The 13,093-nt window shown below is 49.3% G+C and overlaps 1 protein-coding gene across 3 annotated transcripts in view; it reads left to right on the top strand.

The window, feature by feature from the left end:
- KIF27 (kinesin family member 27) overlaps window positions 1-13,093 on the top strand; it is a 42,064-nt gene that overhangs the window by 19,256 nt on the left and 9,715 nt on the right. For 2 of the 3 annotated variants that reach the window (XM_029054600.2, XM_029054599.2), the window contains exons 7-11: window positions 2,390-2,496; window positions 5,469-5,624; window positions 7,493-7,698; window positions 10,850-11,047; window positions 12,118-12,198. In XM_029054600.2, coding sequence (XP_028910433.1) covers window positions 2,390-2,496; window positions 5,469-5,624; window positions 7,493-7,698; window positions 10,850-11,047; window positions 12,118-12,198 — 748 coding nt within the window. The remainder of the gene's footprint in view (window positions 1-2,389; window positions 2,497-5,468; window positions 5,625-7,492; window positions 7,699-10,849; window positions 11,048-12,117; window positions 12,199-13,093) is intronic. The other variant, XM_029054601.2, reaches the window with a different exon arrangement.

Raw genomic sequence — 13,093 nt, 5'->3', positions numbered from 1 at the left:
TTTCCCAATATTCCTCCCCCTTTTTATGTAAGCATTTCGTCAGTGCCATTTGTTACGCGCTTCCCGTGTGCAGAGCACTGTACCAACTGCTCGGGAGAGTCCAATACACCAGAGTTGGTTAGACACACACAGCGAGCTCCTCTGAGTCGTCGTTAACGTCTCACCTACCTTACGATCCTTCAAGAGTTTAGGCCTCCTTCCGGAGCGGAGTAAACCAACTCAGCCAAGCCGAGCTTTAAAGTCCTCCCTCGTGGCCTAGAGAAGGAGCGCGGCCCAGCGGCAAGAGCACGGGCTTGGGAGTCAGAGGTCATGGATTCGAATTCCGGCTCTGCCACTTGTCTCCAGTGTGACCTTGGGCAAGTCACCTCATCTGGAAAATGGGGATTGAGACTGTGAACCCCACGTGGGACCACCTGATTGCCTTCTATCGACCCAGCGCTTAAAACAGTGCTTGGCACATCATAAGCGCTTAAATATCGTAGTTATGATTATTACCAGTCTGCTTCTCAGTAGCCTCTTCCCGGTCTCTCGGGGATGGATCGCCTCCCTCAAGAAGACCGAGCCGTTGTTGAGGAGTGTCTTGGCACTGGGCGCTGCTACCTGGCGCTCGTGTCGAAGACGCGCCTGTCCTGGTGGGGATTCCTTTAGCCGGCAGCAACTGTCCTTTCATCCACCGCCTTTGTATTTCAAAGTCCCAGCAGCATTCCGTTATTGCCACCTTGTGGAAATTTATAGTCTATTCCGAGAATTTAGTCTTCCCTCGTTTCTTTCCTTCCTCTCTTCTTTTATTTGATATTATTATTTTTAGACAAGGTAGAACCGATCTTCTCTTTTCCACATCCACAGCTAAAGGCTAAATGGTCAATCCGTGGTAGACTGAGCTCGCTGTAGGCAGGGAATGTGTCTGTTTATTGTTATATTTTACTCTCCCAAGCACTTAGCAGAGTGCCCCGCACACAGTAAGCACTCAATAAATACGATCGAATGAACGAATGGTATTTACTGGGTGCTGATTGAGTGCAGAGCACAGTGCTAAGCGCTCGGGAGAGTACAGTGCATTGGTAGGCCCGTTCCCTGCCCCCAAGGAGCTTACAGTCTAGAGGGGGAGACAGATGTTAAAATAGATTACAGATAGGGCAAATTCTTTATGCTTTTTTCCTTTAAGAGTTATTTTCACCCTATTTTGATTTAATTTCTCTTTTTAACTGAAGCCGATTTTGAAGGAGGGTTGTTTTCCTCCTCCCCTGTCCTCTCTTTTTAACTGAAGCCGATTTTGAGTTGTCCTCTCTTTGGTTTCTCTATGAGGAGGGTGAGGAGGCTACTTTTTCCTAAGAGGGCACATCTCCTTTGGTGAATATTGGAATATCTAAGCGGGGGCCGGGGGGGCGCGGTGCAACAAAACCGATAGGCTACACCAGGGTTTACAGCACGCTTTGACATCTAACCTTGTGGCGTTCCCATATGCTGCTTCTCGGTCCCCAGATTTTGAGCCTTTTGTTAATACTCATGATATCACAATGATAATAATAACTGTGGTGTGTGTTAAGCGCTTACTTTACTGCCAGGCACTCTTCTAAGCTCTGAGGCAGATATAAGGTAATCGGGTTGGGGACAGTCCTCTGTCCCACATCGGGCTCCCAGTCTTAATCTCCATTTTCCAGATGAGGTAACTAAGGCCCAGAGAAGTGAAGTGACTTGCCCAAGATCACACAGCAGACAAGTGGCAACACGGGGATTAGAACCCAGGTTCTTCTGACTCCCAGGCCCTGGCTCTGTTCGTTAGGCCATGTCACTTCTAAGGCCCAGAAAGAGATTTTCCTCCCGAGACATCTCAGCGTTCCCAATCGGGCAAAACAGTAAGACCAAACCCAGGAGAGTAGGACATGATTCCTCAGCTAAGCCACATCTTTGAGAAGCAGCGTGGCCTAGCGGATGGAGCCCCGGCCTGGGTGTCAGAAGGAACTGGATTCTAATCCCGGCTCCGCCACTCGTCTGCTGGGTGTGACCTTGGTGGAGTCACTTCACTTCTGTGTGCCTCAGCTATCCCACCTGTAAAATGGGGATTGCGATGGTGAGCCCCATGTGGGACATGGACTGTGTCCAACCTGATTAGCTCGTGTCTACCCCAACGCTTCGTACGGTGCCTGGCGCGTAGTAAGCACCTGACAGATACCACACACGCAAAAAAGAAAATACCCAAAAGGCCGACTTCTCCGAGAAGCTGCCTGAATCTTGTTCTTAGGGGTGGTTGTCCAGATTTCCAGGTCCAAGGTCCTGGGAGGGTGGTTGGTTTTGTTTTTAATATGCCCAGTAACTTCTGCCATTCTTGGGGGCTGGGGGAGGAAGCCAGCAAGGTGAGAAATGACTGTCAGTCTTGAACTTTTTCCAGAACTTCTAGCAAGCGAAACATGTTTTCAAGGGCAGCGAATCTCCGTACAAGACAGAGATCAAACTTAAGTCAACAGAAGAATCAAAAGGATACCGAAGTTTTCTCAGGTACTGACAACTGGAATTGAGAGTAGGTGAGATCTTGCGGTCTCTATCTGATACGAGGGTGAACTAGCATGGCCTAGTGGAAAGAGCACAGGCCTGGGAGTCAGAGGTCACGGGTTCTAATCCCGGCTCCGCCACGTGTCTGCTGCTTGACCTTGACAAGTCACCTCACTTCTCTGGGCCTCAGTTACCTCATCTGGAAAATGGGGATCGAGATCGGGAGCTCTGTGAGGGACAAGGACTGTGTCCAACCTGATTACCTTGCATCTACCCCAGCACTTAAAACAATGCTTGGCACGTAGTAAGTGTTTAACAAATACCACAGTTATCATTATTGCTATTAATAGCGATGATCCTGGTTTCTAGCTCTTTAACTCGGGGAGTTTGGAAATCAAGAACAAAAAATCTCAGGGATTCCTCTGGGGATAAGTGAGATAATCTAGCTAGCCATTTGACTTCTTTAAAAGGAAAAAAACGTATGTAATGGCAAGGTGGTTTGTTTTAGTGGCAAAGTAAAAATTCCTTATCGTGGACATCGTGTGTTCAGTGAATTAGATAGAAAGAGTAGTAATCGTGGCATTTATCAGATTTATCCTTCTAGGGGCTGAAAAGAAGGCCAAGGTAAACTCATGACATTTGGAAGTCTGAGAATAATAATAATAATAATGATGGTATTTGTTAAGCACTTACTATGTGCCAAGCACTGTTCTAAGCGCTGGATCAGACCCAGTATTCATCACACCTGTAAAAATAACTTTGACCTTGATTAAAATATGCCGTTTTAAAAATGGTAATTGTTATATGCTAGCTATGTTCCGGGCACTGTAGTCGAAACAGGTTAATCAGATTGGACACAATCCCCGTCCTACAAGGGAGCTCACGGTCTTAATCCCCATTTTCCAGATGAGGTAACTGAGGCTCAGAGAACTGAAGTGGCTTGCTCAAGGTTACACAGCAGGCAAATGGTGGAGCTGGGATTAGAACCCAGGTCCTTCTGCCTCCCAGGCCCAGGCTCTAGCCACTTGGCCACGCTGCTTCTCGTGTGTACAAACGAGAAGCAAGAGATTGTCTCCTGTCATTGATTTGAATTCTTTGCTTTTTCTTAACATTTTTCAACACCGTATAGCTCTGGATTTATATCATTCCTTTCTTCTGAGAAGTTGAGAGCCCTGAATGGACATAAGGAGTCTAAAGCTGCTATTGTATTTCCTACGACATCCCTTTTCCTTCTTTTTTTTTTTTTTAAAAAATAGTATCCGTTAAGTGCCTGCTATGTGCCAGGCACTGTACTAAGCACTGGGGTAGGTACAAGTTAATCGGGTTGTTCACAGTCCCTGTCCCACATAGAACTCCCAGTCTTAATCCCCATTTTCCAGATGAGAGACCTGAGGCCCAGAGAAGTGAAGCGACTCGCCCAAGGTTACACAGCAGACAAGAGGCGGAGCGAGAATTAGAACCCAGCTCCTTCTGACTCCCAGGCCCGGGCTCTATCCACTAGGTCATACTGCTTCCCCCCACCTTGTCTCTCACCCTCAGTTTCTAATCTCGTTCTTCTCCTCCGGCTTCAGTTGTCCCGACATCATCATCGAGAACATGGGTGCAAAGCAGGCCTAGTGGAAAGAGCACACAGTACAGAAGAGAAGACAAGATATCTGCCCTCAAGGATCTTAGAATGTAGCGGGGGAGACAGACATTAAAATAAATTACGGGCCCGGCGGGGGGAGTAATGGATCGTATGAAGCGGTCTGGCCTAGTGGAAGGAGGCCGGGCCTGGGAGTTTTAATCCCGGCTCTGCCACCTGCCTGCTGTGTGAGCTTGGGCAAGTCACATCCCTTCTCTGGTCCTCGCTTTCCTCATCTGGCAAATGGGGCTTCAATTCCTGTTCTCCCTCCCGCCTAGACCGCCAGCCCCATGTGCGACGGGGACTGCGAACGACCAGATTGTCTTGCACCTCCCCCAGCGCTTCGTACGGTGCTCGGCACCCGGGAAGCGCTTAACGAAGAGCATGGTTGGCATTGTTATGTGCGTGCTCCGGGGGCTGTCCTAAATCAAGTGCTTAGGTGGTAATAATAATAATAATGATGACGGTATTTGTTAAGCGCTTGCTATGTGCAGAGCACTGTTCTAAGCGCTGGGGGAGATACAGGGTAATCGGGTCGTCCCACGTGAGGCTCACAGTTAATCCCCATTTTACAGATGAGGTAACTGAGGCACAGAGAAGTCAAGTGACTCGCCCACAGTCACACAGCTGCCAAGTGGCAGAGCCGGGAGTCGAACCCATGACCTCTGACTCCGAAGCCCTGGCTCTTTCCACTGAGCCACGCTACTTCCCCGGGTGGTTCCTAATAATAGGATAGGATCCTATAGAATCCTATAGGATCTAGGATCTAATAGGATCCCGTCCCCCAACTCAGCTCTTCAGCTCTCCGCCACAAGAAGCAGCGTGGCCTAGTGGAAAGAGCCCGGGGAGTCAGAAGGATGTGGGTCCTAATTCCGCCTCCGCCACCTGCCTGCTGTGGGACCTGGTGTAAATCACTTCAATTCTCTGGGCCGCCTCAGTTCCCTCATCTGTAGAATGGGGATTGAGACTGTGAGCCCCACCTGAGACAACCTGATGACCTTGTATCTGTCCCAGCGCTTAGAACAGTGCTCGGCACAGAGTAAGCGCTTACCAAATACCATCGCTGTCATTATTAGTTTCCTCATCTGTAAGATGGGGAGTGAGACTGTGAGCCCTGTGTGGGGCAGGGACTGGGTCCAACCCGATTATCCGGTGTCTACCCAAGCTCTTAGAACGGTGCCTGGCACATAGTAGATGCTTAGCAAATAGTACAGTTCCTATTATTAGTAATCACAGTCCAGGAAGACATGAGAGCAAAGCCAGGTCAGGCCTCGAGGAGTAGTTTGCTGTAATTTAGGCATCATATTTTTCTTTAGTGCTTTGGAACATATCAAAAAGCTGCTCACATTTCTAGGTGAGAAAATGGAATCTCTCAAGAAAAATAAACTATTAAACTGGCAGAAAAAGAAGATTTCAACTCAGAAACTGCTAGACATTAGCCAAAAGATAAAGGCCTTTACAAGAAGTATCAAGATAAAGGAAGGGCTCATGAAGGAATTACGACAAACAGGTAAGATAGATACTAGTTGCGTATGGTCAGTCGAATAACGAGTCAGAATCTTTGTCACGGGGATGACAGTCTCCAGGGGAGGGAGGACAGGTTTGAAATCCCCGTTCTTCCAGACGTGGAAACCGAGGCCCAGAGAAGTGAAGTGACTTGGCCGCGGTCCCACAGTAGGGAAGTGGCGGGGCCGGGATGAGAACCCAGGTCCTCTGGCTCCCGGGCCTGTGCTCTTTCCACTAGGTTGCCCTGCTTCCCACCTGCTTCGGAGGAGCCCCTGAGACAGAGCCCTGCCTAGGACTACACCTGGACTTAGGCCTGGTCTATAAGAGCCCGGGCCTGGGAGTCAGAAGGGTCTAGGTTCTAATCCCGGCTCTGCCGTTTGCCTGCTGTGGGACCTTGGGCAAGGCACTTCATTTCTCTCTGCTCTGGAAATTAGAAGAAGAATAATGATGATGATGGAATTTGTTAGACGCTCACCGTGTCCCAAGCACACTGTAATAAGCGCTGGGGTGGATACGAGCAGATCGGGTTGGACCCAGTCCCCGTCCCACACAGGGCTCACAGTCTCAATCCCCGTGTTCCAGATGAGGGAACTGAGACCCAGAGAAGTGACGTGACTTGCCCAAGGCAACACAGTAGGCAAGTGGAGGAGACCGGATTAGAACCCGGGTCCTTCTGACTCCCAGGGCCGAGCTCTAAGTGTTCAGGAGTGGATAGAGCACGGGCCTGGGGCTCAGAAGGACGTGGGTTCTAATCCAGACTCTGCCACAGGTCTGCTGTGTGACCTTGGGCAAGTCACTTTACTGCTCTGTGCCTCAGTTGCCGCATCTGTAAAAACTGGGGATTAAGAATGTGAGCCAGATGTGAGACAGGGACTGTGTCCAACCTGATTAACTTGTACTACCCAAGCGCTTAGAACAGTGTGTGACACATAGTAAGCGCTTAAGTACTAAAATGATAATGATCATAAGAATGGTAATAGTTATGATATTTGTCAGTCATAATTATGGTATTTGTTATGTGCTTACTCTGTGCCAAGCACTGTTCTGAGCGCTGGGGTAGATACAAGATAATGAGGTTGGATACAGTCCCTGTCCCACATGGGGCTCCTAGTAAGAGAAGGATAGAGCCTGGGCCTGGGAGTTAGAAGGTCACGGGTTCTAATCCCGGCTCCGCCACTTGTCTGCTGGGTGACCTTGGGCAGATCACTTCACTGTGCCTCAGTTACCTCATCTGTAAAACAGGGTTTGAAACTGAGAGCCCCAAGTGGCACAGGGACCGTGTTCGACCCGATTTGCTTGTATTCACCCCAGCGCTTAGTACAGTACCTGGCACACAGTAAGCACTTAACAAATGCCATTATTATTATTAAGTTAATAATAATAAATGCACTTTGTTGATTGATGTGTATTTTTGACTGTGCCCCGCCTTGAGTGGTCTTACTTCAAATAGATCGTGAAAGCCAAACTTGGATGCTTACAATTATTTTACTGGAGTTTTTCCAGACAGGTATATATAGCGTCGATATCCTCTCGAGAGTATCATCATATTATTGTGATTGTATCTGTTGCACGCTTACTATGTGCCAAGCACTGTTCTAAGCGCTGGGGTAGATACAAGGTAATCAGGTTGTCCCACGTGGGGCTCACAGTCTTAATCCCCATTTTACAGATGAGGTAACTGAGGCTCCGAGAAGCAAAGTGACTTGCCCAAGGTCACCCAGCAGACGGGTGGGTGGAGCCCGAATTAGGACCCACGTCCCCTGACTCCCAAGCCCAAGCTCTTGCCACTGAACCACGCTGCTTCTCTTAGAGATGGTTATCGTTTTTGCGGCATTGTCATTCTGATTATGTTTATTTACCTTTTTTATTCAGCCAGTGATGCCAAGTCAGAAATCGAAAAGCTGTCTCTGGAAGTTCCGAAGCTGGAGCAAGAAGCAACGCGAGGCAAAGAGGAATTAACCCAAATAGAAAAGCATTTGCGAGGTCTGGAACTCAAAGACGACAAAAATAGTCTTTGGAAGAAAAACCTACAGGAAGAGATCCGGAAGAAGAGCGATGCCCTAAAGCAAAAAAGCCAGGTCATTTTTGAAAATTTTGCATTGAGAAGAGTAACTTAAAGGTCTTCCGGTGGTGCAAAAGAATCCCTCTTTTGTGGGTAGGGCCAGTATAGCTAAACTTGGTTGGTCTCTCCGGACTGTAAGCTTATTGGGGGCAGGGAACGTGTCTGCTAACTCTGTTGGATTGGACTCTCCCAAGTGCCCTGCACACAGAAAGCACTCAATAAATACCTCCGATAGGTGACTGACAGACTTATAAAGACGGATCCAGAATATGCAAGGTGGGAGGGGAAGAGAGTATTAATGCCCGTCTCCCCCTCTGGACTGTGGGCGGGGAGTGGGTCTGTTTATTGTTCTGGTGTCCTCTCCCAAGCGCTTCGTACAGTGCTCTGCACACGGTAAGCGCTCAATAAACACGATCGAACGAATGAATGAAGAAGGTCCCGGACATCCTCTGGCTTCTAACGTGCCGATCTCGGGCCTCAGTCTTACACGCTTAGGAACCAGGACTTTCTGGGTTTCTCAGACCGGCTCCCCTCCCCTCCCACCCCATTTCTTTTCTTGGCACACTGCACGGCTCGAGGTCCGGAGGAAGGGTCAAAGAAGGGAGAGGGCGTGAACCTTGGATAAGTCACGTTAGCTGTCGGCTAGTGGCTCTGGGCGACTGATGGGACGAAGGAGGACATTGAGACCCAGCGCCGAAACGAGGTTTGGGGATTGTCTGTCAAGTTCATTTTCCCATTAACGTCAATCACTCGGTCAGCCAATCATATTTATTTGAGCGCTTGCCGTGTGCGGAGCACTTTAGTGAGCGCTTGGGAGAGCACCAGAGAATGATATAACAGATCCATTCCCTGCCCACAGAGAGCTTACAGTCTTGAGGGTTGATGTAGTGGTCTGTGTTCTGAATAGGTGCCATTGAGAATTTTTAGAATAATAATAATGGTACTCGTTAAGTACGTAACTCAGTTGTTCTGTGCACCGAGGTAGATACAAGATAGGCAGGTTGGACACGGTCCCTGTCCCTCATGGGGCTCACAGTCGAAGTAGGAGCGGGTAGGATTGAATCCCCATTTTCACAAACGAGGTAACCGAGGCCCAGAGAAGGGAAGTGATTTGCCCAAGGTCGCACAGCAGACGAGAGAACCCGGGTCCTCTGACTCCCAGGCCCGTGCTCTTGCCACTGGGCCACGCTGCTTTTCTAATGGGTTGCCTTTCAGGAATATGCACTCTAGAAGATCGTTTCGCTGGGGGCAAATTGAAGAAAATGGGGCATGCGGTTACCTAGACTGGGAACCCCACAACAATAATAATAATAATGATGGTACTTGTTAAGCGCTTACTAGGTGCCAAGCACTGTTCTAAGCGCTGGGGTAGATACAAGTTCATCAGGTTGTCCCATGTGGGGCTCACGGTCTTAATCCCCATTTTACAGATGAGAAGTTAAGTGATTTGCCTAAAGTCACACAGCTGATAAGTGGCAGAGCTGGGATCGGAACCCACGAGCTCTGACTCCCAAGCCTGGGCTCTTTCCACTGAGCCATGCTGCCCCACGTGGGCCAGGGACCGCATCCGACCCGATGATCTTGAATCTCCCCCTGCGCCCAGAATAGCGCTTGTCACATAGTAAAGGCTTAACAAATACAGATAAACAGTAGCATTATAAGGGAAGCAGCGTGGCTCCGTGGAAAGAGCCTGGGCTTCGGAGTCAGAGGTCATGGGTTCGACTCCCGGCTCTGCCACTTGTCAGCTGTGTGACTGTGGGCGAGTCACTTAACTTCTCTGTGCCTCAGTTACCTCATCTGTAAAATGGGGATTAACTGTGAGCCTCACGTGGGACGACCTGATTACCCTGGCCAGCGCTTAGAACGGTGCTCTGCACATAGTAAGCGCTTAACAGATACTAACATTATTATTATTATTCTTACGTGCACCCTGCCGGAGAGTTTCAGGTTACCCCTTTCGAGCTAGTGACTAGGTTTGACCTACTCCGCAGAGATCATTTTGCCAGCAGGGTGAGCTGTGTATTTTCTTCAAGGAGGTGACCACGCTCGTCTATTTCTCGTAGACGAGCTTCCTTGTTCTCAAGTAAAGTGGTCACGGGGAAAAAAGGTATGGGAAAAATTAAGCTCGCAGCTTCCAAATGCTGTTCAGTATTAAGAATCGTAGCCCATGTCGACCGTTATTTTAAAGTAGCTCAGTACGGTGCTCTGCACACAATAAGCGTTCAATAAATACGATTGAATGAGTGAAAGAGTATTGAAAGATGGAGTTAGTTGTTTTTCTCTATTTCCACGATAATTTACTTCTTAAGGCCATTGCAAAACGGAATCCACCATTTTAATCAATCGTGCAGTCACTTTCGCCTTAACATACTTTCTATCTAGAAAAGAACGGGTTTTCTCTTAAGGCGACAAATAAGCGAGTTCTCATCCTTGACCCCTTTGGAAACCGATTTAAAAGCCAAAATCTGCCATTTAGGATTTTCAAAAATCCGAGAGACAATTTTCAGAGCACCCCCGAACAGTTGTCAGCATCAACATTTTGTGCCTGCCCCTGTCTCGTAATGCATCTGTTTATTGTTCTGTTGTACTTTCCCAAGCGCTTCGTACAGTGCTCTGCACACGGTAAGCGCTCAGTAAATACGGTCGAATGACTAAAGGCTATGGTGAAATGTTAAGGGGCAGCGGAGGAGGAGCGTGGCTCGGTGGAAAGAGCCCGGGTTTGGGAGTCAGAGGTCATGGGTTCTGATCCCGGCTCTGCCGCTTGTCAGCTGCGTGACTTTGGGTACGTCGCTTCACTTCTCTGTCCTTCATCTGTAAGACTGGGAGCCCCACGTGGGACAACCCCGATTACCTTATATCCCCCCCAGTGCTTAGAACAGTGCTTGGCACACAGTAAATGCTTAACAGATATTATTATTATGGAAGTTTTGGTTTCCCTGCAAAAAAAGAAAAGATAAAGGGACAGAAAGAGACAACCGAAGTGAGTTTGTCAGGTGTCCACGTTTTGTCGGGTTTCTCGGGGGTGGGGTTATAAAAATCGAAGTACGTTCGATCCTGGTCAACAACTGCGGTTGAAATCGAAAGGAGATTTCAGGTTTATTTGTAGAACGTGACGGAGCCGGTTGTCTGACTGGTCTGGGTGTTTGACATTTGCCCTGTGATCTCAGCTTTTGCAGAAGAACCGTCTGGAGTCCGCGGACCTGACGAGACTCTTCAATATGAATAAGAAACGTGCCACCGAGGTCGAGCAGACCATTAATGACATGAAACACCAGCAGGCCCAGCTGCAGAAGAAAATGCGGGAGGAGTCCAAAAGAAAGAGTTGGCTGGAAGAGGAGATGAGGTGGCAGGGAGAACAAATCAGAGTAAGACGGCCTAGATTCCTTGTCTCGAAGGAGGCTCTAGAAACCCGATGTGGGAGATAGTACCCACCACACCCGGACAAGAGGGGTGTTCCAGTAATTTCTGTCCCAGTGATTTCAGATCCGGCTCCCTCGGTGTAGGTAACCACCCCTAGCCAGTTCTTCTGCGCCGTGTGTTTCTCTCACGTATTTTGGGTGGAATGCTGTGGAAGAATACGGAAGCGTTCTTCCCCAAACACGCGTCTCTCTGGATACGGAGCGAGGCGGTGTCGGTTAAGGTGTGAATGACTACCGGATGGGTTTTTGTACACGTGAGGGTCTTGCTGACTCCCTCTCTCCAACCTCTTCACGTTCTGTGGTATTGGACTCTTCCAAGTGCTTAGTACAGCGCTCTGCACACAGTACGCGCTCAGTAAATATTGATTGTTCGATGGATTGACACCCCTCCACCACACACACCTTTCTTCAGGCTAGCCTACATCTGCTAGCCACTCCCCGCTACTCTCCGGTAGCTCCTCCGGGAGCATCCGAGACACTGTGGGAAGGTGAATCGGGATTAGCCGGAGCCACTTATTCTCGGAACGATTCTCTTGGAGAAGGAGGCGGACGCCTCGCCTCCCGGAACGAATGTCGGAGGGGCGCGGGGGAACGTGGATCGATCGCCCGAGCTCCTCGAGAGCAGGGACCCCTGGGCGTTACTGTTATCGCCGACTCCCAAGCGCCGTAAGAGCTCAGCATGGCGTGGTGGATGGAGCCCGCCCCTGGGAGTCAGGAGGTCATGAGTTCTAATCCCGGCTCTGCCGCTTGTCCGCTGTGTTTCCTTGGGCAAGGCACTTCACTTCTCCGGGCGCCACAGTTCCCTCATCTCTGGAAAAGGGGGATTGAGACTGTGAGCCCCACGTGGGACAGGGACTGGGTCCAACCCGATCTGCTTGTATCCTCCCCGGTGCTTAGTACAGTCCCTGGCACTTGGTAAACGCTGAGCGAAGGCCCCAGTTAGTATCAGTGGTAGAGACGAATGCGAATGTTGGTGATCGATCCACCCAAGGTGTTTTCGTCCTTTCTTTATCTAGACGCTCGAGGCAGCTAGACGTCAACAACGGGAAACAGAAGCCGCTGCAATGGATAGCAGAAATAATCTTCACCGCGTGCAGGTACTAAGGGGCAGGGACTACGATACCCACGTATTGGTGTACCCACATTCCTAGACAGTTGCCCAGGGCACAGCAACTACTCCGTAGAGGCTGACGACAGCGACGATAACGGTCAGCGCTCAGTAAATGTGACTGCTGGATTGATCGAACGATGATATTTTCATCTCTTTTTCACCTGGGCAGCCACAATAGCGACGGTACAACCAAGAAGACAGTCTAAAACAGGACACGCAGGTCCCTGCTGTAATTAGGAAAAAGACGCTCAGGTCTAATGTCTGTCTCCCCCCGTAGACTGTAAGCTCATTGTGGGCAGGAAGCGCTCAGTAAATACAGTGGAATGAACGAGCACGCCAGTCGGAGGAATCAAGGGCAAGGGGCCACGTTATTGACCTCTAGACAGGTGCTCTGGAGATGGTAAGCCCGCGGTAGATACGGATGAAGCGGCGTGGCCAAGTGGAAAGAGGCTGTGGGTTCATTCATTCAATTCGATTGTATTTATTGAGCGCTTACTGTGTGCAGAGCACTGTACTGAGCACTTGGGAGAGTACAATATAACAGTGAACACATTCCCTGCCCACAAAGGACTTACAGTCTAGAGGGGAGACAGACATTAATAGAAATGAATGACAGATATAATAATAATGATGGTATTTGTTAAGCCCTTACTCTGTGGCCAGCACTGTTCTAAGCGCTGGGGAAGATACAAGGTAATCAGGTTGTCCCACGTGGGGCTCACGGTCTTAATCCCCATTTTACGGATGAGGTCACTGAGACCCAGAGAAGTGAAGTGACTTGCCCAAAGTCACACGGCTGACAAGTGGCGGAGCCGGGATTAGAACCCACGACCTCTGACTCCCAAGCCCGGGCTCTTCCCACCGAGCCACGCTAAGCGCTG

This window comes from Ornithorhynchus anatinus, chromosome X5 (assembly GCF_004115215.2).
Source record: "Ornithorhynchus anatinus isolate Pmale09 chromosome X5, mOrnAna1.pri.v4, whole genome shotgun sequence".
Lineage (NCBI taxonomy): Eukaryota > Metazoa > Chordata > Mammalia > Monotremata > Ornithorhynchidae > Ornithorhynchus > Ornithorhynchus anatinus.
Note: the sequence above shows the minus strand (reverse complement) of the source record. Positions and strands in the feature narration are given on the sequence as shown.